Source organism: Lepidochelys olivacea (genome assembly GCF_965140295.1).
Source record: "Lepidochelys olivacea isolate rLepOli2 genome assembly, chromosome: 3".
NCBI classification, from domain to species: domain Eukaryota; kingdom Metazoa; phylum Chordata; order Testudines; family Cheloniidae; genus Lepidochelys; species Lepidochelys olivacea.
The window spans coordinates 52440091-52466507 of NC_140413.1; the positions used below are offsets into that span (position 1 = coordinate 52440091).

At 47.1% G+C, this 26417-nt stretch overlaps 1 protein-coding gene across 1 annotated transcript in view; it reads right to left on the reverse strand.

Moving 5' to 3' along the window:
* Positions 1–26417, reverse strand: part of EYS (eyes shut homolog) — a 1492075-nt gene that overhangs the window by 1383199 nt on the left and 82459 nt on the right. Inside the window, exons 2-3 of the mRNA XM_084624916.1 lie at positions 12398–12591; positions 1271–1398 (exon numbers count right to left, since the gene is read on the reverse strand). Coding sequence (XP_084481042.1) covers positions 1271–1398; positions 12398–12406 — 137 coding nt within the window. The 5' untranslated portion in view covers positions 12407–12591. The remainder of the gene's footprint in view (positions 1–1270; positions 1399–12397; positions 12592–26417) is intronic.

Genomic DNA, 26417 nt, shown 5'->3' on the forward strand with positions numbered 1-26417 from the left:
ATATAAGTGTACAAGTTCACTTGAGGGAGATTGTTTCAGCTGTTGGGCCTCTCTCATTGTTATTTTTCTTTGTCTATGTTACGCAGAATTGCTTTTTCATGTCACATGTTTTAATCTGATCATAACACACATAAGAAACCACAGAGACAATTATTTTAAACAGGCAACCTAAATTTTGGTAATAATTCAGTTTTATAGTCATTTTTTTTTAAATGTAAGCTTCCAGCATCCATTCACACAGATTCAGAAACATGGGCATACTGTGTAAGGGATTGTATATGAAATAGTGATTTCTAAACAGCATCTTGATGCTAGCTGTTGGTGAACAAATGTGCACAGTGTGTGTCCCATTCATCACAACTTGCTAGCTCTTCCAAGAACTATGTATCAATTATGTGCTCTTTTCCTCTTTTGGAAAGTTATATTCAAGCTCCACAAATATATTTTAAACTTTTCAGCTGTGAATCTTTTCTGATGGACTAAAGCATTGTGTACTATACATCTTTTATGTGCATGCCCATTCTAAGTTAATTCATAGTATATTTTCAGGCTTTTATGTACCACAGCTTTTAATTCTCAGCTTTCATGAATACCCAAAATTTGTGAGGTTGTTTACTGCACTTGAATAATGCTCAGCAGAACCTACTTTAAGGCAGCCAGATAAAAGTCAAGCAAGTGTGAAGAGTACAAATTGTAATTCTTAATGGTGTGAGAAAATAGCCATAAAGCTATTTAAAATGGCTGGAATTATAGGTCCATATATTTGGGTCACGTCTGTCATTTGCAAATGGATGCTTTTTTATCATAGCCCTATTTAAATAAAGCACTATTTTTAATATGCTGCTTAAAGGATCCATTTGAGAACTACTAACGTAGATCTATGAATTAGGAATGAACATGCTCATCTTATCCTTTTGAAAGATAATATTATCATCATACACATTGAACACGAGTGGTATCTCTGAAATTGAATTGTCTCACTAGTCTCCAGTGTGTCAAGATTTATTTATTTTATCTTACTGAATTCATGATGAAACAATTTATAACTTCTTCCATGGCTTTAGATCTCTTTTAGGATTTTTTTTCAGGCATTTCATTTTTAAATTGCTAAACCTCATATCATACAGCACCAAAAAACGAGGGGAAAGTTATAAATATGAAAATTTATAGTTTTCTTTGCCCTCTGTGACTCAGGATTTATTTCTGCAATCAGCTGCATATCATGAAGTGATCCAATGAAGTACTGTAATAAATTAATTTCTTATCTTACCGGCAATAATAGCTCTGCTGCTGATCTACACAAGTAGCGTTATTTAAGCAAGGTGATAACTCACATGGTCCCAACACGCTATCGCATAACTTGCCAGTGAACATTGGCAAACAGATACATGCCACATCCTATGGAAGTGAGAGAAATTAGAAAAAAATATTTGTCACATTCAAGGCAATTCAGAAATTCTTTCCTTCTATTGCAGTTGAAGTCCCGACTAGATCTGAGCCCCACTATACTAAGCACTATACAAAGGCAGCATAAAAGTCAGTCCCAGCCTCAAGTAGTTTACAGTCATAATTTAAGAAAGGGGAAGCAGGCCCGAATGCCTCCAAATACAGATTACACCAGGAATGAGTTTCCTAACTGGAATTGTACCAGCTCTGAATTTGCCTGGCATTATGATTTCACTATTGGCTCCAGCAGAAGGAGAATTTTAGTTTGTACGGTTTTTCTTCTTCTAAATTTGCTCATGTGTGAAAGTTTCTGTCTACCGGTATAAGCTATACAAACAGTTATGGTGAACAACTCCAAAAAGAGCAGTAGATATTGTGACAGGGTCAGGCTGGATGGCTACAGGAGAGATATATTAGCCCCAGGTTAAGTAGGTCCCTTTTCCCTGGGTAAGGTAACAGGGAAGGTTTTTTTTTTTGAAACAGAAAGGAAATTTATTTGTAACAGTTACAAAGAATACAAAGGGATAAAAAAAAACTTAGCAACAAAACAACGCAATCAAAAGGTATAACACAACAGCTTTCAGGAGGGAGAGGTGTTCAGGTTAGCCCAGGCCCAGAGCGGGGGGGCTTCCTCGACACTCGTGGTCTTCCACCCTCCTGAGTTACCTGGTGGCCTAGAGCGGGGGGGCTTCCTCGACACTCGTGGTCTTCCACCCTCTCGAGTTACCTAGTGCCGCGCCCAGGGTCACCGACCCTCCCTCTCCTGAGAGTGCCCGACAAGATGGGCACGGCTGCGGGGTGGGTGGTTGGGAGGGAGGGGGGTACACCCATGTATTATAGGACCCCTCCTAGAAGACAGTAATGATGGTATTCACAGCAACTAACGGCTGTGACTGGCGGCTCTCGCTCTTTCCCTCAATCAGAGGGTCAGACGGAGGGAACCGGACGGGGTCACCGAGCAGAGAACCCCGGACAGCGCCCACCGCTCCTCGAAGGTGTCAAGGGAGTCGGTGGACGCTGCCCAGAGGAACTCCGCCCGGATACGTGAATGTACTGAGAGTCGGAAAACGGCCTCACAATCGCAGGACGCCTCATGAGCCAACCTCCGCTCTCTGGTCTTATAAATGGCTGTTTTAGCCAAGGCTAGGAGGAGGCTGACCAGGAGATCCCGCGACTTGGTGGGGCCACGGATGGGGAGTGTATAGATAAAGAGGTGGGGAGAAAAATGAAGCCAAAAGCGCAAAAGAATATTTGTGAGGAGCCGAAAAAGAGGCTGCAATCTGGCACACTCTAAATAGACGTGCGCCAGGGTTTCCCTCACGTTGCAAAAAGGGCAAGTCTCCGGAAGGGAGGTAAAACGTGTCAAAAACACGCCCGTGCTCACAGCCCCGTGAAGGAGCCGCCAACTGATGTCCCCGACGGGCCTCGGGACCAAGGTGGAGTACAGGCTGGCCCACCGAGGTTGCTCACCCTCCAAAGGTGGTAAGAGATCTCGCCACTTTGTATCGGGGCGGGACACCAGGGTGCGGGCATGAAGGGTATGGAGCGTGAGTGTATATAGATATTTCCGTGATGCAACTTGAAAACCGACCGGTTGCAGTTCATGCAGCCGGCTCGCAGTGAAAGGATGAGGGGTGTGTTGGGATCGACAGAGTAGGGGCCCGATGGAAAGGTCCGGCGGGCCTGGGGTAAGGGATGGGCGGGGCGCGCCCTCGCACAAGGCTCGGCTAACATAAGCCCGAGCGGCGGGGGTCAGAGCGGCCTCCACCTCCTGAAGCACGCGCCGGGGGGTGCGAAGGCTGGAGAGCCCCATGCGTCGAGCGAGCGTCAGGGGATCCAGCCAGTCCCCCCGGTCGTAGTCCAGGAGGTCCCCGACCCTCGTAACTCCCGCCAGGACCAACCTCTGGCGCACCGTGCGGGACTCCGCCGCCTGCACACAAAGTTGGGGGTTGTGTAGCAGGGGCTCCGTGAGGAGATCTGCCCCCACGATGGCCGCCACGGACCTGGTCGTTGAAAACAGTTTCCAGGCCCGGAGGAGGTCCTGGTAGAAATCCGGCAGCCCGGAGAGGTCTCGCGGAAAACCTCTCGGGCAAAGATAAAAGAGCTGTCGGTCATAGCGGAGCCCATGGAAGCGGCGTAAAAAGGCATGCGCCAATATGCTCCACGGCGAACTACCTGCACTATAAAGGAGCCTCTGCAGGGCCTGGAGGCGGAAAACGCGGACCTGAGTGTACAGACACTTCAGGCCCTGCCCTCCTTCCTTCAGGGGCAAGTGGAGAACCCCGACAGGGGCCCAGTGCAATCCTGACCAAAAGAACTCCAGAATCAATCTCCGGAGGTGGGACAGGAAACCCGGGGCCGGGGCTAGGGTGTTGAGCCGGTACCAGAGCGTGGACAGGACTAGTTGGTTAAGCACCAGTGCTCTCCCCCGAAGGGAGAGACATCGGAGTAGCCTCGTCCATTTCCTGATCCGCTCAATCACGCCGCCTTCCAAATTTTGCCAGTTCTCCGGCGGAGAAGGGTGCGTGGCAGAAAGGTAAACGCCGAGATAGAGCAGAGGGCCGGCACTCCACCGGATGGTCTGAAGCGCGGGTGGGAGGGGGCTTACCTGCCGCCAGCCCCCCACCGCCAAGCCAGAGCTCTTGACCCAGTTGACTCGGGCGGAGGAGGCTGCCGAAAAGATGGCTTGGCATGCCTCCACTCGCGCCAAGTCGCCTGGGTCCTGGACCACGAGGAGGACGTCATCGGCGTACGCCGACAGGACCAGCCGCAGCTCCGGCTCCCGCAGCACCAACCCCGTCAACCTCCTGCGGAGGAGACAGAGGAAAGGCTCGATCGCCAGAGCGTACAGCTGGCCTGAGAGGGGACACCCCTGCCGCACCCCTCGCCCGAAGCTGACCGGTTCGGTCAGGGTCCAGTTGAGCCTAACCAGACACTCCGCGGAGGCGTACAGCACCCGGAGAAAACTCACAAACTGAGGTCCGAATCCAAATGCTCGCAGGGTGCTCAGGAGGTACCCATGATCTACCCTATCGAACGCCTTCTCCTGATCGAGAGACAGGAGGGCGAACGACAGACCGTCTCTCCGCCCGAGTTCCAAAAGGTCTCGGACTAAAAAGAGGTTGTCAAAAATGCTGCGACCCGGGACAGTATAGGTCTGGTCTGGGTGAATCACGTCCGCCATCACGGACCCTAGCCGCAGCGAGATTGCTTTCGCTACGATTTTATAATCCGTGCTAAGGAGTGAGAGGGGACGCCAGTTTCGTAAGTCGCGGAGGTCCCCCTTCTTCGGCAGCAAGGCGAGCACCGCTCGTCTGCACGAGAGAGGGAGGACCCCGCCCTGCAAGGACTCAGCCCAGACAGTGACTAGGTCTGGGCCAAGGATGTCCCAGAACGCGCGGTAAAACTCCACGGTCAGCCCGTCCATGCCCGGAGATTTATTGGTGGGCATGCGACGGAGGGCGTCCGAGAACTCGGCCAGGGTGAGAGGCAGCTCTAGCCGGTCTCGGTCGCCCACGCTGACCGTGGGGAGTTCCTCCCAGAGCACCCCGCAAGCGCCAGGATCGGTCGGATCCGGGGAGAAAAGGTTTGCGTAGAAGTCACGGGCCCTCCCACACATCTCCTCCGGATCCGTGAGGGGGGTGCCGTCTTCCGCTAGAAGGCAGGTGACGTGTTTTTTGGCCCCCCTCGTTTTCTCCAGGGCGTAGAAGAAGCGGGAGCCGCGATCCATCTCCTGAAGGAGGCGGATGCGGGACCGGACAAAGGCACCTCGGGCCCGGTGGTCCTCGAGGGCTCGAAGTTCCTCCCGCTTCTCCCGGCACGCTCCGCAGAGGGACGGGTCCCCGGGGCTGGCGGCCAGGCGCCTCTCCAGCTCTAAGACCTCCCGTTCCAACTGCTCTATCGCCGCATTTCTCCGTCGGCTGGTGCCCCGAGTGTAATTGCGGCAGAAGAGCTTGGCGCGCACCTTCCCTAAATCCCACCAGCGCCGCACCGAGGGAAAGGCACGCCACTGCTCCCGCCAGGCCAGCCAAAACTCCCGGAAGGACATCACAAAGCTCTCGTCCTCCAACAGGCTGTTGTTAAAATGCCAGTAAGCCGGCCCCGGTCCCTCTGCACGGAGGGAGACCGTGACGGCAACCAAATGATGGTCGGAAAAAGGGGCCGGCCGAATGGTGGAGGAGTGGGCCTGTGAAAGATGGAGACGGGATAGATAAATACGGTCTAACCGAGAGCGGTGCGACCGACGGGCCTCCACCCGAACGAAGGTAAACGTGGAAGTATCATCTGGGTGATGGTCACGCCAGACGTCCACTAGGGAGTGATAGTCGACTATGTCTCGAAGAATGGTCGCGGCGGCCGGGCTCGGCTCGGCCCCCGAGCGGTCCCGTTCCTCGAGGGTGGTGTTAAAGTCCCCTCCCAGGATCAGGCACTCGTGTGAATCCAGGGTGTCGAGAAATTCGGACACCTGCTGGTAAAATTGCGGCCGCTGTGAGCTCACTTGCGGGGCATAGATATTAACAAAATTGACCACGAGCCCCTCCAAACGAACTCGGAGGTGCAACAAGTGGCCCGGCACGGCCTCAGTGACTCCGAGCACCTCGGGCCGCAGGGTGGGGGAGAACAGGGTCGCCACTCCAGCTTGCCAAGCCGTGCAGTGGCTAAAGTATACCCCGTCCCCCCATTCCAGCCGCCACCTATCCTCGGCGGTTGGGTCCGTGTGGGTCTCCTGCAGGAAAACCACAGAGTACCTCCCCTCCCGAAGGTAGGAGAGCACCTGGGACCTGCGGAGAGCCATCCTACAGCCCCTGGTGTTCAGGGTTACAATGATGAGAGGTGTCATGCGGAGGGCTGGGGGGGTGGGGAGTTCTCAGGGGTGGGGGTACTCATGGCCCCCGGCGGGTCGCGTAGCAACCCGTGTCCCATCCCGTGAGTAAGTAACTCTTTCCGGAAGCTGCGGGCCCGCTCGTAGGCCACGGCACCGCCCTTCCCTTGCCCTCTACCCTCCCTCATAAGGGCTCTCGCGGCCCGAAGGAGTCGATCAAAGTCCCCCCATTGCTGGAGAGCCAGCTGTGCCCTATCGCGGGCACCACGGCATCGTTTCAAGAACTCCCGTAATGCATGCTGCAGCTCATGGGGGGGTAGGGTTACAACTCCCAGAGCAGTCCCTGGTGGGGCTTTTGATGCAGCTTCGTGGTCCGCTAAGGCGGGTAGGCAGGGTGCGGACCGCCGACGGGGTGTCTGACAGGCTGGGGTTACTAACTCCATCTCGTGCCTTGGGGCGGACGGGGATGGCAGGGGGAAAGGTGCAACTCCTGGGGAGTCGCAACTAGAAAACATAAAGACTGCTCCCTGGGGGGAATCTGCAAAAGGCGGAAAAGAAATAACCCCAGGGGCGGCGGTAGCCTTGCAGGAGGAGGGAGACTGAACCGGAATAGGGGTGGGGGCAGGGGCAGAGGTAAGGCCCTGGGCTTCAGGAGGCGCACAGCGAAAAGAAGGCGCCTCCCGAGCAGGGTCGGGGGTGAAGGGGCAAGGGAGGGGGCTCCGAGGAATGCTAGGTACTGGCTCCGGGGTGGTCGTGGCAGCCATGGCCCCAGGCGGTAAACCACTTTCCGTGGGGTGCTCACCCGGAAAGGCAGTCAGGGGGAAAGGGCATGGGGAGAGGGGGCCTGGGGTGAGATTGCCCAAATCGAGGCCGGCCGGCAGTAAATCATCCCCTCCCTGGGTGACCGGGGTCAAATCCAGGGCTTCAATCTCTGCGTACACAGAGGAGAGGCCGACTCCCACCACCCCAGGGGCCTCTCCGCTAGGGCCCGCCTCGGCGGTCACGTCGGGGTTCGTTGGGAGTTCAGGTGGTATCTGGTTAGAAGGGGCTTCCCCCGGGGCTTCGGAGGGGAGGGTCCCCCGCGGAGGGGGGATTCCACCCTCCAATGCTGGTCTATCTTCACCTCCCGACACCAGCGAATGGATCTCACTCGTGGCCGAGGCGGGAGGCTCAGGGTCGGTACCTCCCTTCCTGGTCTTCCGGGGGGCTTCCGCGTCAGATGAATGCAGCGGAGCTCGAGCCCTCCGCTTGCCTCGCTTCCCCTGGACTACAGTCCAGCCCTCCATGGCATCGTCCGGGGGTGGAGTAGCAGGGGACGGAGCGGGGCGCGGAGGCAGAGGTTCAGGGGTTTGGGGGGGTAGCGGTAAGGCAGCATTAGGGGCGGGGGGTTCTCCTTGGGGCGAGCCCTCTCCTGCACCCGGTAAAAGCTTTGCCACACCCCCCTCCATAGGCTCTGCCGAGGTGGTTACGGCAAGAGTGGGACTCCCGTGGTCGCCCGGGCGTTGTTGGAGGGGTGCCTCTTGGGCCCGGACGGGGGCAGCGGTGGATCGGGTGGGAGGGGGGGTGGTGTCGGGTGCCGGGTGGCCAGGGGTGTCGGCAACAACAGGGCCGATATCCCGCCGGGTCTCGGGGGTCTCAGGTGCCCCTCTCCCCCGGGCCAAAGGGCAGTCCCTGCGGACATGCCCTGCCGAGCGGCAGAGGTAGCACCGGGCCTCTCCGGTGGAATAAAAGACCCTATAGCGGGCTCCCTGGTAGGGAACTAGGAAGGACCCCTCGAGCGCCTCTCCGTCACGCACCCCCGCCGGCAGTAAAATCTGCACTTGCCGGCGGAACGATAGGACGTGACGGAGGGCGGGGTCCTTGCAGCCTAACGGGAGAGGGCTAATAACAGAAACAAGCTTCCCCAGGGCAGAAAGAGCAGGTAACAGGGCAACATTAGGTAAAAAGGGAGGAACGGAGGTGAGGACGAAGCGAACGCCCAGATCTTCTAGCGGTTCCAGGGGGAGAAACACCCCCCCCACCACTAGGCCCTTCTCCACCGCCTCCTGGGCGGCAGTCTCCGAGGCCAGAAAGAGAACGACCTTCCCATACATCTTGGAGGCCGCCACAATGGCCATGGGTCCTACCACTTTCGCCAACACCTGCACGTATGCCTCCACGTGGGGCGAGGCGGGTACTAGGAGGCAACGGACACCGTGCTTCCTGGTCAGGGCGGGAAGAGGGCCCCGACTACTAGTAATGGCAGCGGAGGCAGTGGGAGGGCGAGATGAGGAGGCGGCAGGTGAGGGGGGGCCTGTCGCCACCCGGGCATACGTCCTGGGGGCCGGGGGAGGGATGGTCGCAGAGCTGGTGGAGGGAACAGCTGGGAGGGGTGCCGCGATCGATGACGAGGCCACTGTGGTGGGGGCGGCCTCTGCCACGGAGGGTCCAGCGGCATTAGCGGGGCCCTTCCCTTTTGGCCCGCTTCGATTTTTCCGTCTAACTGGGGGGGGGTTCCTAGAATCTAGTGGGGCAGGAACCAGAGCAGCAGTAGTAATCGCCCCGGTGCCTCCCACTGCCGATGCCCCAGCGGGGGCGGTGGCAGGGGTTCTAACAATGGAGGCGGTGGGGAAATCTTGAGGGGTGGGCAGGAGGGTAGATGGGGAAGGGGCAACCAATTTCGGTGGAGGGGCCTTGCGTCCCTCCTTCTCTGCCATTGTAAGCAGGGAGAGACAGGGAAACACTGGGAGGGGGGGGGGGGCAAAAATCGGGGTCCGGTAGTAGGGGTAGGCTATGGGGTAAACAATCCGGGGGGGGGGGGGGGAGGACAACCCACCACAAGTGTCCAAAGAGTCTCGCTTGGTTGGTTGTTATGCCTGGTCCAAAAGGCAAAGTCCAAAGCAAACAGCTGGATCCAAAGGCAGATGGCAGATTGCCAGCAGGGACGAAGCAGCGGGGGCCGTGATAGTTGTAATAGTGGTGGGGGGGGGTTGGGGGCTCGGATGGACCTGGGGGTAGCTCCCTGCTACACCCCTGTGCCGCCGCAGGCGCAGCTGAAATGCAGTCAACTCCCCCCCCCGAGGGTAGAAATTCAAAAGAAATCCCTCAGTCTTACGGCCTCTCTCCACGATGATTCATAGCTGCCCGGGAGTTCTCCGGCCTCTGGCGTCTGCTACAGCTGTTGGCTCTGTCCCAAGGCTCTCGGAAAAAGTCCAGGCAAAAAGCAAAACAGCTGGGTCTGGGGGGGTCCACTCCCCTCTCCGGACAGCAGGTTGGCAGTCCTCCCCCCCTCCTCCGGGGGTTTCAAGTAAGCAAGGAGCAAAGTCCAAAAGCAGGCATCGGGGGGGGGGGGGGGGGTGCTGGCGACTGGCCAGCACACTGACGCAGCTCAAAAGAACGAAAAAAAACAAAACCAAAAAAAACAAAGCGTCCGGCCCAAACGCGGGGGGGGAAACTAAGCAAAAGGAAAAGTGTGAAAAATCCGGGCCGGGGGGCTTTAGGAAAGAAAGGAAAGCAAATAGCTCAGGAGCGAGTGAAGAACGATTCCGGCTCCCTAACAGGGAAGGGTCCAGAACAATCAGGAACCTTCTGGAGATAATTAAGATGGACAGGCTGATTAGAACACCTGCAGCTAATCAAGAAGCTGCTAGAATCAATTAAGGTAGGCTAATCAGGGCACCTGGGTTTAAAAAGGAGCTCAGTTCAGTTCGTGGTGTGCATGTAAGGAACTGGGAGCAAGAGGCGCTAGGAGCTGAGAGTGAGAACGCATACTGTTAGAGGACTGAGGAGTACAAGCATTATCAGAAACCAGGAGGAAGGACCTATGGTGAGGATAAAGAAGATGCTGGGAGGAGGCCATGGGGAAGTAGCCCAGGGAGTTGTAGCTGTTGCACAGCTGTTCCAGGAGGCACTCTAGACAGCTGCATTCCACACGGCCCTGGGCTGGAACCCGGAGTAGAGGGCGGGCCCGGGTTCCCCCCAGATCCTCCCAACTCCTGGTCAGACACAGGAGGAGTTGACCTGGACTGTGGGTTCATGATAACGGCCAAACTGAGGGCTGCCGTGAAACTCCAAGGCGAGCATATCCGCCAATAAGCGCGAGACCCACCAAGGTAGAGGAGGAACTATGTCACAATATCTAATTCATGAAAGGAAATAGCTTATACCTTTTTTTTCTTAAAGACTAACGGATTTATTTGGGCATAAGCTTTCGTGGGTAAAAACCCCACTTTATTTTACCCACGAAAGCTTATGCCCAAATAAATCTGTTAGTCTTTAAGGTGCCACTGGACTCCTCGTTGTTTTTGTGGATACAGACTAACACGGCTGCCCCTCTGATACTTGACATTTTTTCTTTCTCTCATCATGAACCAAGTACAGTGGGTTTGAAAGACAGCTGTCAATTAATGTAATCTACTATTTACCCAGTAGGGAGAAAAAGACATTTTATAGTAAACAATGTATTGATATTGACATTCTGACCTTTATATTTCTAATAGGGTATTATTTACATTTGTTTTGATTTTGGTTTCTTCTAGGGGAGTAGGCAGTGTTTGCAAAATTGTTTCTTCACAGTCAGTTATAGGAGCATCAGCACAGAGCTTTATTCTGATCTTAATCTTTTGCGGATGATACCAAGCTGGGACGGATACTTGCAAGTGCTTTGGAGGATAGGATTAAAATTCAAAATGATCTGGACAAACTGGAGAAATGGTCTGAAGTAAATGGGATTAAATTCAAGAAGGACAAATGCAATGTACTCCATTTAGGAAGGAACAATCAGTTGCACGCATACAACATGGGAAATGACTGCCTAGGAAAGAGTATTGTGGTAAGGGATCAGATTAGGCCTCAACTGGAGTATTATGTCCAGTTCTGGGAACCACATTTAAGAAAGGATGTGGACAAAATGGAGCGAGTTCACAGAAGAGTAACAAAAAATGGTTAAAGGTCTAGAAAACATGACCTATGAGGGAAGATTGAAAAAAAAAAAGGTTTTGTTTAGTCTGGAAAAGAGAAGACTGGGGCGGGGTGGGGAGGATGATAACAGTTTTCAAGTACATAGAAGGTTGTTACAAGGAGGTTGGGAAACAAATGTTATTCTTAACCTCTGAGGATAGGACAATACGCAATGGCCTTAAATTTCAGCAAGGGAGGTTTAGGTTTGACATTAGGAAAATATTCCTGTCAGGTTGATTAAGTACTGGAATAAATTGCCTAGGGAGATTGTGGAATCTCCATCATTGGAGATTTTTAAAAGCAGGTTAGACAAACATCTGCCAGAAGTGTCTAGATAATACTTAGTCCTGCCATGAGTGCAGGGGACTGGACTAGATGATCTCTCGAGGTCCCTTCCAGTCCTATGATTCTATGATTCTGTGCATATGAACATATAATTGCATACACATATAAAATAAACTACTGCATTGCACCTCATAAATAATTGATTGTACAGAATGCACAAGTATGTGCTTATACATTTCATATAAGACTCAAACCCTAAAAGTACAGGATATTTAGACAAATAGGTATGAGATATTTATTCAGCTACATATGTATATGTGTGTGTGTGTGTACCACAGACATTCAATATACAATTACAATGATTAACAAGCTCTAACACTTTTCTTTGCATATCTTGACTCCTAAATTATTGTTAATCTTCACATGAGTACACTAATGAGAGAACAAGAACATAGAGATTTGAGATAATGCCAATCAAGATATGCTCCTATATCAAATATTTTCCTGCTCTTCCTAAATTTATACTACAGTTTGAAAGACAGCTTTTAAAAAAGAATTACAAACAAAACCAAAAATCAACAACACCACACTCACAAAGAAAACAATATGAAATGTAGTATGTTTTATATAGACATTTTTTGTTTTGCAGGGATTAAAATGAAATTAAACTATTTTGTTTATTCCTTAACTAAACTCTAAACAAGTGATAGGAAACATAGGAAAAGTACAAGTGATGGCGTTCTTTTTTAACTAGGAATGTTTCTGTTTTATAAGCACCATATACATAGAAAATATTTTATGAATTATTCTTATACAGTATGAAAAATGTATTTAAACAGTCATATTATTAGAGTTTAAATGTTTTGACTTTATGGACTAGTGTATTTGTATGACATTTAGACTTACATTTGGCATATCAATGCATGTAGCTCCATTCTGACATGGCCTTGAAGAACATTCATTGACATCTTTTTCACAGTCATGGCCAAGAAATCCAGCCAGACATTCACAAACATATTCATGCTCATTATTCTGGCATATCCCCCCATTCAGGCATGGTTGAGAAGTACAAGGCTCAAGGGGCTCCTCACAAAATGCACCTAAATGAAACAAAAAAGTTAGACAGTGGGTGTACTGAGATCATTGCCCATCCAAGATTCCAAGGCCAGATCCTTGGACCATTGTAATAATCTAATCTGACTTACTCTGCAATACAGGCCATAAAACTTCCCAAAAATAATTATCAGAGCATATCTTTTGGAAAAAACAATTGTCAGTGATGGATAAATTGTTCCAATGTTTAATTACTCTCACCGTTCAAAATATACTTCTTATTTCCAGTCTGAATTTGTCTAGCTTCAACTCCCAGCTACTGGATCGTATTATATCTTTCTCTGCTAGATTTAAAACCCCCTTATTAAGTATTTGTTCCCCAAGTAGATACTTACAGATTGTAATGAAGTCACCCTTGCCCTTTTCTTTGTTAAATTAAACACATTGAGCTCCCTCAGTCTATTACTATAAGCCATGCATTCTAAAAGTAATCATTCTTCATGGTGGTTCTCTTAACCTACTCCAATTTATCAACATTCTTCTTGAATTATGGACACCGGAACTGGACAGAGTATTCAAGAAGTAGTTATACCAGTGCCAAATACATGTTAAAATAACCACTTGAACCTTACTCGAGAGTCCCCTGTTTATGCATTTCTCAACGCCTTAGCTCTTTGGGACACAGTTTCACACTGGGAGCTCCCAGTCAGCTGACTCTCCACCATGACTCCCACATCTTCTACAGAGTCATTCCCTCCCAGGATAGAGTCTCCCATCCCATAAGTATGGCCTACATTTTTTGTTCCTAGATGTACGCCTACTGTTTGTGCCCAGTCCACCAAGTGATCGAAATTGCTCTGAATCAGCGACCTGACCTCTTCATTATTTATCATTCCCCTGATTTTTCTGTCATCTGCAAACTTTATCAGTGATGATTTTATGTTTTCTTCCAGGTCACTGATAAAATGATAAATAGTGTAGGGCCAAGAACAAATTGCTGATGGACCTCACTGGCCTCACCTGTTCCATGATGAACCCCCATCATGTGATTCACAACCATCTGCTTGTTATCTTGTGCTCCCACTGTCTGTAGCATTCACTGAAACACTTACTAACATACACATAATAGTCATCAAATGTGTGTATGTGATGCAACGAAACCTACAAGGAGCAACCTAATATCCCAATGAGTCGAAAGAATAGTAAATATGGCAGGCGACCAGCTTGGCTTAATGGTGAAATCCTAGCGGATCTTAAACATAAAAAAGAAGTTTACAAGAAGTGGAAGGTTGGACATATGACCAGGGAAGAGTATAAAAATATTGCTCGGGCATGTAGGAATGATATCAGGAGGGCCAAATCGCACCTGGAGCTCCAACTAGCCAGAGATGTTAAGAGTAACAAGAAGGGTTTCTTCAGGTATGTTGGCAACAAGAAGAAAGCCAAGGGAAGTGTGGGCCCCTTACTGAATGAGGGAGGCAACCTAGTGACAGAGGATGTGGAAAAAGCTAATGTACTCAATGCTTTTTTTGCCTCTGTCTTCACTAACAAGGTCAGCTCCCAGACTGCTGCGCTGGGCATCACAAAATGGGGAAGAGATGGCCAGCCCTCTGTGGAGATAGAGGTGGTTAGGGACTATTTAGAATAGCTGGACGTGCACAAGTCCATGGGGCCGGACGAGTTGCATCCGAGAGTGCTGAAGGAATTGGCGGCTGTGATTGCAGAGCCATTGGCCATTATCTTTGAAAACTCATGGCGAACGGGGGAAGTCCCGGATGACTGGAAAAAGGCTAATGTAGTGCAAATCTTTAAAAAAGGGAAGAAGGAGGATCCTGGGAACTACAGGCCAGTCAGCCTCACCTCAGTCCCTGGAAAAATCATGGAGCAGGTCCTCAAAGAATCAATCCTGAAGCACTTGCATGAGAGGAAAGCGATCAGGAACAGCCAGCATGGATTCACCAAGGGAAGGTCATGCCTGACTAATCTAATCACCTTCTATGATGAGATTACTGGTTCTGTGGATGAAGGGAAAGCAGTGGATGTATTGTTTCTTGACTTTAGCAAAGCTTTTGACACGGTCTCCCACAGTATTCTTGTCAGCAAGTTAAGGAAGTATGGGCTGGATGAATGCACTATAAGGTGGGTAGAAAGTTGGCTAGATTGTCGGGCTCAACGGGTAGTGATCAATGTCTCCATGTCTAGTTGGCAGCCGGTATCAAGTGGAGTGCCCCAAGGGTCGGTCCTGGGGCCAGTTTTGTTCAATATCTTCATAAATGATCTGGAGGATGGTGTGGATTGCACTCTCAGCAAATTTGCGGATGATACTAAACTGGGAGGAGTGGTAGATACGCTGGAGGGTAGGGATAGGATACAGAAGGACCTAGACAAATTGGAGGATTGGGCCAAAAGAAATCTGATGAGGTTCAATAAGGATAAGTTTAGGGTCCTGCACTTAGGACGGAAGAACCCAATGCACAGCTACAGACTAGGGACCGAATGGCTAGGCAGCAGTTCTGCGGAAAAGGACCTAGGGGTGACAGTGGACGAGAAGCTGGATATGAGTCAGCAGTGTGCCCTTGTTGCCAAGAAGGCCAATGGCATTTTGGGATGTATAAGTAGGGGCATAGCGAGCAGATCGAGGGACGTGATCGTTCCCCTCTATTCGACATTGGTGAGGCCTCATCTGGAGTACTGTGTCCAGTTTTGGGCCCCACACTACAAGAAGGATGTGGATAAATTGGAGAGAGTCCAGCGAAGGGCAACAAAAATTATTAGGGGTCTGGAACACATGACTTATGAGGAGAGGCTGAGGGAGCTGGGATTGTTAAGCCTGCAGAAGAGTAGAATGAGGGGGGATTTGATAGCTGCTTCCAACTACCTGAAAGGAGGTTCCAAAGAGGATGGCTCTAGACTGTTCTCAATGGTAGCAGATGACAGAACGAGGAGTAATGGTCTCAAGTTGCAGTGGGGGAGGTTTAGATTGGATATTAGGAAAAACTTTTTCACTAAGAGGGTGGTGAAACACTGGAATGCGTTACCTAGGGAGGTGGTGGAATCTCCTTCCTTAGAGGTTTTTAAGGTCAGGCTTGACAAAGCCCTGGCTGGGATGATTTAACTGGAAATTGGTCCTGCTTCGAGCAGGGGGTTGGACTAGATGACCTTCTGAGGTCCCTTCCAAACCTGATATTCTATGATTCTATGATCCCACTTGATTTATATTACATAGAAAACAGCTGCCAGAACAAATATTTTGCAGTAAAATGGAGGTTGCAGATATAGGGCTAAACTCTCACCTATGCTCTTTGGCTTCACTGGAACTATTTGTTTCAGTAAGGTGAAAACATTGGGCCATTTGCTTTAGGAAATACTATTTTTTCCCTCTAGCATAAGAGGAGGGGAGACTGGGTGAGGAAAGTGGTCAGTGGAAGCATGTGACTAAAAGAACTAGGCAGAGGAAAAGACGGGCTAGTGAAGGAGAAATAGAGCTTCAGAATAGGTTTGCAGAGTTGGAAAATGAAGAAGGGGCTCAGCAGGTAGTCACTGAAGGTGATAGGGCAAGGAAGAAGAGAAGAGCGGTTAGTCCTATAGGAAAAGGGGAAGAGTTAATGGAGATTACACCAAATATGAGCCCCAGGAGGATACAGGATGGGTTAAAAAGGATTACAAGGGAGAATGGGAATGGAAAGAACTTGCAGCCAGAGGGAACAGGGGATAGACTGGAGAATAGCACCGTCACTAGGAAAAGGCAGGTCTATGTGATTGGGGACTCTTTACTGAGAAGAATAGATAGGCCTGTAACCAGAGCTGATCCAGAAAATAGGAGGGTGTGCTGTCTTCCAGGTGCTAAGATATGGGATGTAGACCTGAGGTTGAAAAGGATTCTAAAGGGAGCGGGAAAGAATCCCCTAATTATCCTTCATGTGGGAACAAATGATACGGCTAGATTCTCGCTGGAAAGTATTAAGGGAGACTATGCTAGGCTGGGGAGGACGCTTAAGGAAATTGAGGCTCAGGTGATCTTTAGTGGGATTCTGCCTGTTCCTAGAGAAGGGCAACAAAGGTGTGACAAGATTATGACTATCAATAGATGGCTTAGGCAGTGGTGCTATAAGGAGGGCTTTGGGATGTATGGCCATTGGGAGGCATTCATGGATAGAGGACAGTTCTCTCGGGATGGACTTCATCTGAGTAGGGAAGGAAATAGACTTCTAGGATGGAGGCTGGCACAACTGATTAAGAGAGCTTTAAACTAGGAATTTGGGGGAGATGGTTGGGAGATGTCCAGGTAATCTCCACGCCAGAATTTAGCATAGAGTGGAAAGAAAATGAAGTAAGAGTGGATACAGCTGTAGGTAGGAGGAAGGGCAGTGTAGATACAAGTCTAATAGGTTATACTGGTAGTAAAATAACCGTGCCTAATAGGGTACAGAATGTGAGTGAGGCCAAACAGCAAAAATTAAGATGTTTGTACACTAATGCAAGGAGCTTAGGTAACAAAATGGAGGAACTAGAGTTACTGGTGCAGGAAGTGAAACCAGATATTATAGGTATAACAGAGACCTGGTGGAATAGTAGTCATGACTGGGCTACAGGTATTGAAGGGTATGTGCTGTTTAGGAAAGACCGAAATAAAGGTAAAGGTGGTGGAGTAGCACTGTATATCAATGATGAGATAGAATGTAAAGAAATAAGAAGCGATGAAATGGATATGACTGAGTCTGTCTGGGCAACAATTAAATTGGGGAAGAAAACTATTAGAGCCTCCCCTGGGATAGTGCTTGGGGTGTGCTATAGACTGCCGGGATCTAATTTGGATATGGATAGAGCCCTTTTTAATGTTTTTAATAAAGTAAATACTAATGGAAACTGTGTGATCATGGGAGACTTTAACTTCCCAGATATAGACTGGAGGACGAGTGCTAGTAATAATAATAGGGCTCAGATTTTCCTAGATGCGATAGCTGATGGATTCCTTCAGCAAGTAGTTGCTGAACCGACTAGAGGGGATGCCATTTTAGATTTGGTCTTGGTGAGTAATGAGGACCTCATAGAGGAAATGGTTGTAGGGGATAATCTTGGCTCAAGTGATCATGAGCTAATTCAGTTCAAACTGAATGGAAGGATTAACAAAAATAAATCTGCAACTAGGGCTTTTGATTTCAAAAGGGCTGACTTTCAAAAATTAAGGAAATTAGTTAGGGAAGTGGATTGGACTGAAGAATTTATGGGTTTAAAGGTAGAGGAGGCCTGAGATTATTTTAAATTAAAGCTGCAGAAGCTATCGGAAGCCTGCATCCCAAGAAAGGGGAAAAAATTCATAGGCAGGAGTTGTAGACCAAGCTGGATGAGCAAGCATCTTAGAGAGGTAATTAAGAAAAAGCAGAAAGCATATAGGGAGTGGAAGAAGGGAGGGATCAGTAAGGAAAGCTACCTTATTGAGGTCAGAATATGTAGGGATAAAGTGAGACAGGCTAAAAGTCAAGTAGAGTTGGACCTTGCAAAGGGAATTAAAACCAATAGTAAAAGGTTCTATAGTCATATAAATAGGAAGAAAACAAAGAAAGAAGAAGTGGGACCGCTAAAAACTGAGGATGGAGTGGAGGTCAAGGATAATCTAGGCATGGCCCAATATCTAAACAAATACTTTGCCTCAGTCTTTAATAAGACTAAAGAGGATCTTAGGGATAATGGTAGCATGATAAATGGGAATGAGGATATGGAGGTAGACATCACCATATCTGAGGTAGAAGCGAAACTCAAACAGCTTAATGGGACTAAATCGGGGGGCCCAGATAATCTTCATCCAAGAATATTAAAAGAATTGGCACAACAAATTGCAAGCCCATTAGCAAGAATTTTTAATGAATCTGTAAACTCAGGGGTTGTACCGTATGATTGGAGAATTGCTAACATAGTTCCTATTTTTAAGAAAGGGAAAAAAAGTGATCCAAGTAATTATAGGCCTGTTAGTTTGACATCTGTAGTATGCAAGGTCTTGGAAAAAATTTTGAAGGAGAAGGTAGTTAAGGACATTGAAGTCAATGGTAAATGGGACAAAATACAACATGGTTTTACAAAAGGTAGATCGTGCCAAATCAACCTGATCTCCTTCTTTGAGAGAGTAACAGATTTTTTAGATAAAGGAAACGCAGTGGATCTAATTTACTTAGATTTTAGTAAGGCGTTTGATACTGTGCCACATGGGGAATTATTAGTTAAATTGGATAAGATGGGCATCAATAGGAAAATTGAAAGGTGGATAGGGAATTGGTTAAAGGGGAGACTACAACGGGTCCTACTGAAAGGTGAACTGTCAAGTTGGAGGGAGGTTACCAGTGGAGTTCCTCAAGGATCAGTTTTGGGACCAATCTTATTTAATCTTTTTATTACTGACCTGGGCACAAAAAGTGGGAGTGTGCTAATAAAGTTTGCAGATGATACAAAGCTGGGAGGTATTGCTAATTTAGAGAAGGACAGGGATACCCTACAGGAGGATCTGGATGACCTTGTAAACTGGAGTAATAGGAATAGGATGAAATTTAATAGTGAGAAGTGTAAGGTCATGCATTTAGGGATTAATAACAAGAATTTTAGTTATAAGCTAGGGACGCATCAACTAGAAGTAACGGAGGAGGAAAAGGACCTTGGAGTAATGGTTGATCATAGGATGACTATGAGCTGCCAATGTGATATGGCTGTGAAAAAAGCTAATGTCGTCTTGGGATGCATCAGGAGAGGTATTTCCAGTAGGGATAAGGAGGTTTTAGTACCGTTATATAAGGCACTGGTGAGACCTCACCTGGAATACTGTGTGCAGTTCTGGTCTCCCATGTTTAAGAAGGATGAATTCAAACTGGAACAGGTACAGAGAAGGGCTACTAGGATGATCCGAGGAATGGAAAACTTGTCTTATGAAAGGAGACTCAGGGAGCTTGGCTTGTTTAGCCTAACTAAAAGAAGGTTGAGGGGAGATATGATTGCTCTCTATAAATATATCAGAGGGAGAGGAATTATTTAAACTCAGTACCAATGTGGACACAAGAACAAATGGATATAAACTGGCCACTAGGAAATTTAGATTAGAAATTAGACGAAGGTTTCTAACCATCAGAGGAGTGAAGTTTTGGAATAGCCTTCCGAGGGAAGTAGTGGGGGCAAAAGATCTATCTTGCTTTAAGATTAAACTCGATAAGTTTATGGAGGAGATGGTATGATGGGATAACATGGTTTTGGTAATTAAATATTCATGGTAAATAGGCCCAATGGACTGTGATGGGTTTTTAGATGGGGTAAGATCCAAGTTACCCGGGAAAGAATTTTCTGTAGTATCTGGCTGATGAATCTTGCCCATATGCTCAGGGTTTAGATGATCGCCATATTTGGGGTCGGGAAGGAATTTTCCTCCAGGGCAGATTGGAAGGCCCTGGAGGTTTTTCGCCTTCCTCTGTAGCATGGGGCACGGGTCACTTGCTGGAGGATTCTCTGCTCCTTGAGGTCTTCAAACTACAATTTGAGGACTTCAATAGCACAGATATAGGTGTGAGGTCTTTTTTAGGAGTGGTGGGTGAAATTCTGTGGCCTGCATTGTGCAGGAGGTCAGACTAGATGATCATAATGGTCCCTTCTGACCTAAATATCTATGAATCTATGAAAAAAAAAAAAAGAGAATGCCCAGTGAAACCCTGGCTGAAAATGTTCTATTCCTCATCACCATAGTAACTGAGCATGTTATACTTTATTATACTGTACCCTAGAAGCACTCAAAGATGACTTACTTTTGGAAACAGATAGAGGCTACATCTCAATGCTTATCATAATGAATTTCCCTTCAGCTTTAGACAGAGCTGACAGCAGGTGCTTTTGATCAACATACATGCCATAACTGAAGTAGACAGCACAGCACTACCATGTCTTCAATCATTCCTCCCAAAGGGAACCCAAAGAGTAGAGCTCCACTACCCAGAATAACTGAACTCTTGAGCTGCTCCCACTCCTGTCCCAAACCATGCTCCCTCTCTCAGGGGCTGCGTGTGGGCCAGTGCATGTTTTTATATGCCGACCCTACTCAGCCACTGTCCCAAGAAAATTCTCCCCTTGGTCATTGCATCCCCTTAACAGATACTATGGCCAATCTCCTCAAATGTATTTAGGCTTGTAACTTCCATTGATATCAGTGATTGTTAAGAGCCCAAATACCTTTGAGCATTTGGGCCTGTATTCCTCTAGAGAGGGGAAGATTGTTTGGTCAATATTTTTTTTTCTTGTCAACCAATTTTTTGTCACAGTGTGAGCTGGACCTGTAAGAAGGGTTGAGGTTCTAGCTCTCAACTGTAACTGGTTTCATCCCAGATCACACAAGGACTGTAGGCTGAGAGAAAAACCTGCTGAGAAAGGGTATGTAGTATGTGGAAGACAGATACTGTTCTCCAGATTAAGGAGGCACTGGGGGAGAGAAGTTGCTTATTGGGGAGACTCTCTTCTGACAAAGGTCTGTGTAAGGTGGTGCCCTGTTGAAAAGGATCCAGAGAAATGGCTGAGCCTAAGAGTGGCTGAGCTGCAGATTCCTGGGAAAGGACCAAGAAGAAGGTCTAGGAAGAGACAGGTAAATATAGGAAGTTCCCAAGGGAGAAGTAGCATAGGGCAGTTTCCGGTAAACTGGTGCTTCAAGTTTTAGGGTCCCAGGGCTGGTAGAAGAATACAGACACCGCTAGTGCATCACCAGTGGTGGCGTGGAAATTCCTGCTACCAGGGGGGATGAATAAGGAAGGAAGATGTGGCCTGGGAATGTCAAAGGACTGGAAGAGTCCCTCTTCACTCCTTTGCGGCAAGCGGAGAAGACCACACATACAATACTTACCCTGGGAAGAGGAGGCAAAGAATGGTGTCTTCTTTTTCATTACCCTGGAAAGGAAAGTGTTTTTTATTTGGTCAGAGGGTCAGTCATCTAACTGGCTCAAGGGAGACCATCTTAAGTGAGGAAACTGAGACAGCAGCTGCACCCACAGGCTGTGAGGTGAGGCATACTTTCACACCGTCATAGCTCTATCCATTCTGCTTGTTGAGTCAAATAAGAGTTGGGGACAAGTACCAGAACATTACAGGAATAACTCAGTACTGCAGCACATCAGTCATTTAATGATTTAACTTGTCACTTGGTTCAGTATTCTGCTATGTTACAATTTCCTGTATTCAACATCTTCTGTGAAAAAAGCAGGACTGGTGCTTTTTCACCTGAACACTCATATATGATGGAAAGTTTGAAAAATCAGATCTATAAAGGGAATTTTGGTGAGACGTTGGAGACAATGCCTTGAGTCCTTTATTCTATCACTTCCAGAACTTGAACTCTGAGCCATATGTTTTCTAAAGAAGATTGAGAGGTGACTAGCAGGTACTAAATTAACAGGTACTAAATCTAGTGGAGAAAAGCATAACAAAATCCAGAGACTGAAAGCTGAAGCCAAACTCTAATTCAAATTGGAAATAATGAACAAAATATGTAACAGTGAAGGTGATTAATCACTGGAACAAACTACCAAGGGAAGTGGGGATTATCCATCTTTTGGGGACTTCAGATCAAGTCTAGATGCCTTTCTGGAAGACATGCTTTAGTCAAACACAAATTATTGGGTTCAGTACGGGGTGGCTGGGTGAAATGTAATGGTCTAAGATAGAGATCGGCAACCTTTGGCATGCAGCCCATCAGGGAAATCTGCTGGCATGCTGGGACAGTTTGTTTACCTGCAGCATCTGCAGGTTCGGCTGATAGCAGCTCCCACTGGCTGCGGTTCGCCATTCCAGGCCCATGCAGGCTGCGGGAATTGGCGCGGACTGAGGGACTGCTTCCGACAGCCAGTGGGAGCTGCGATTGGTTGAACCTGTGGATGCTGCAGGTAAACAAATTGTCCTGGCCTGCCAGCGGATTTTCCTGATGGGCCGCGTGCCAAAGGTTGCCGGTCCCTGGTCCAAGAGGTCATTGTAGATGATCCAATGATCCCCTGTGACCTTAGACTATATGGATCTATTTTGACATATAGCATGTACCATATCCTTCTACAGGATGTGCACAATATAGGTGTTCTAAAGATAATCATCTTCACAAATATTCATCAACGGAGAATTATTAGCAACATTTTGGGGTCATTACAATATACCAGGTTGCACCAATTTACACATTAGTAAAAAATAAGAGACCTGGGGGAGGAAGGACATCCTCCTGAACCTCACTCATAAGTATGAACCTTTGACATTCACCATCAAAACCTTCTGGACACCTTCCCAGATGCAAACTGAACTATTGTGCATGGCACTGGTAAAGAGAACAGAAAATGTGGATGCTATTCAACTGTTGAAAGGGGGGAAATGTTGAAGAATAAATAAGCATAAACTCAAGCCAAGAAAGATGAACTGAAGGGAGGAGAATTTTCTTATGCAACATGTAATTTTACTGTGAAATGAAACATTGATACAACCTGCAAGTACAGCAGGAAAATATTTTTAAAAACTCAGACAATCCAAGGCTTAAATAGAAAGGGCAATAGCTAGGTACCAATAGCTGGATAGATTTGCTTCATGATCTTTTTCTATGCATAGATATTAATGGAATGTTAAATGCCCAAACCTCAAAGGTGCTGAGCACAAGCTACTCCCAGTGAATTCAACAGAAAGTGTAGATGGCAGAGGTGAAAGTAAGACGGTACGCCCTGGTACAGCATACCAGCAAGAGCTGGTGCACCGTACTGAGGCAGCCCGGCTTCCCCAGGGGGCAATTTAAAGGGCCTGGGGATCCCAGCAGTAAAGCTGCTGGAGTCCTGGGGTAGCGGCTGCAGGGCTCCGGCAGCTATTTAAAGGGCCTGGGGCTCCCCTGCTTCTACCAGCCGGGCCCTTTAAATAGCCACTGGAGCCCCGCTGCCGCTACTCCAGGGCTCCGGCGGCTATTTAAAGGACTGGAGCGGTAGAAGCAGGGGAGCCGCGGGCCCTTTAAATAGCCCCCGGAGCCCTGGGTTAGCGGGAGCTCCAGGGGCTATTTAAAGGGCCGGGGCTCCAGCTGCCTCTGCCGCCCTTGTCCTTTAAATAGCCGCTGGAGCCCCGCCGCTTCCCCAGGGCTCTGGCGGCTATTTAAAGGGCCATGGCGGTAGAAGAGGGGAGCCCCGGGCCCTTTAAATAGTCCCTGGAGTCCTGGGCTACTGCTGCTACCCCGTGGGGGGGCACTTACCTTACAGGGTGGGCTGTGGCTGGCTCTGACCCCCTCAACCCCACCCCTTCTGCCCTAGGCCCCGCCCCTTCCGGGGGCCAGAGCTGGCCCCAGAGTACCAGTAAGTCACTTGACTTACTTTCACCCCTGGTAGGTGGTCTGGGCTTCTCAAGACGGGCCCCACATTTCTATTAAAGGGAGGCATTGATGATTGTAATGAAGTTTCTTTAGTGTTAGATGTTGTGTAATTAGCCACCCAAAGCAATGATCGGTCTTTCAAAAATTCTTTGGACAGCCAATGTAACAACAAAAACCATAGTCCACTGGTAGATGATTTGAGTTAATAAACTCTAATGTGTACACAGAATACTTAACAACTAAGTGACTTTAGTGTCTAGAGAGGATAATAAAAGTAATTATAGAGAATACCAATGGCTGGGTTCAGTTAAATCTTGTTTAAATTATTTCAATCAACTAAAATCACAGTTTCTTAAAAAGAAAACATCAGTGGGGGAAAAAAAAGATCTTCCTGCAGAGCAAAGAGAAACTTCACAAACATTACTTTGAGTAACTGAAACTTATTTCCCAGCATCTTCTGGTTGTATACATGTTTGGGGAGGAAAAAATAAAAATGAACACAATTGTTTGTGTTTAACTGACTCCCTGCTAATCTCCATCAGTTTTACTACCAAACTCTAATGATATTCCACTGTCAGTGGACATACCTGATACATCCAGAAGCACATTGGGCAGCACACAGTAGGTTACGATCACACCATATAGTGTCCTATATGAATACAGTTACTAAACAAAACAAAACCATTTTTATTTTTAATAGAAATCACAGCAGGGATTCTATTTAGACAACCAATTCTCCTCTCCAATTGAGATGCATATTCCTCAAAAAAAAAAAAAGAAGAGTGAAAGCTCACTCTAACCTTCTATGCTTTAATGTGATTTCAGTCCATTTATTTTGTCTATCCTCAAATAAAATGTTAAGATTTCTGAAGCATTTATGGATAAAATAATGTACTTTAGGAAACTGCATATGTTACATCTCATATGAATTTACTTAATCTATATTTTTTTTAAGAAAGAAGCAAATGTATTGCAGCATGAGCGTCCCAAAGGCACTACCAAGGAAGAGCTTGCTTTTAATTTAAATGAAATAACTGGTAGCTAGGAGCTGTGCTCAAGGACCAAAAATATACAATAGGCAGTAAACAGGATGAAGTCTGGAAATGAAGGACAGTATGTGAATTAACTGTTCAGATACTTTTAATACTTTCATAATTTCAGTTTCACTAGTCTCTCAAACTACAAAAACATATATCACGTCATCACTAATTTTCAGCAGTTCATCTAATAATTTTACATTCATAGCTGTTTTAAAACTAATTCCAAAATGTGGTTTCTTTACTCTGAGAAAGATCAAGTTTCAGTTAATTAAGTGAAAATATTTTTGTAATTAAACTAATCCCTAATTGCATAGCTCAATTAACAATTCAGTGCTGATAGCCTAATCCAGTTCACTCCTATCTGTTTTTGTTTTCATGAGTTTAATTTGATGCTCTCCTAATTACCCAGGATAAATATTTGTTTCTGAATTAAATGAGTTAAGCTATGTTCTAGCTTCTCCAAAAAATAAACAAAAACCATCACAAATCCACTGTTGTCTGAATCCATTTTTGAACATAAATGGTTATTGGATGATCAAAACCATATATGAGCTCCATATATAAAGACTGAAAATCAGTCAGACTGGCATAATTCCAGTGTAGTTATCAATGGATAAAATTTGGTCCTATGGAAATATAACACTTAATATAACATTGAATGCATGGAAAAATCTTTGCAGTCATGATTTTGTGCTACACACATTTGAAGAAAGTACCATTTGTATTATCAAATGCAATTTAGAGATGGATAAAATTTTTGGCATTTTAAAAAAAAGACTGAAAAATTGTCAGCAGTCAAAATTGTTAATATTTTGTGAAAATTTCCATATCATTATTAATATTTTATTGAAATTTTTATTTGGATTTTTCATTTACTAAAAAGCATTTCATTTACTAAAAACCAATACTCTCATGAAATTACATTAATCATAACCAGCTCCTATTTCTCTATTTAGATATTGAAACATAAAAATCCTCCCACTGTTTCACTAAAAGCCTGACCTTGGGGGAATATGAATACATTATTAACAACTTTAAAATGTTCTACTCGGAGACTGTGAAGTATCACTTTTTTTCTGATTTGGTATTTCTACAAAGTTTGAATCAAAATGAAATCTCTCTATGATGATGTGAGTCTGAGCCTTAAAAGAGAGGGAATTCAAATCTAGACGATGACACAAAAGATTACAATGTTTTGCAGTATTAGACTAAACAGGCAGTGCCAGAGCTCGGTATGATTTATACAAAGCTCCAATCAGCAGACTTGAACCTAAAATCTCCAGAACCAAATGAATGAAGAAAAAGTTACCTATTAATCAAAAGGAAGCCTCTTGATAAAAGTATAGTTATACTGGAAAGACTTGAGAATACTAGAAAACTTTTTTTGTATTATTCTAATCAGGAGGTGGGCAAACTATGGCCCGTGGGACCCTTCTACCCGACCCCTGAGCTCCTGGCCTGGGAGGCTCATCCCCAGCACTTCCCCCGCTGTGCCCCCTCT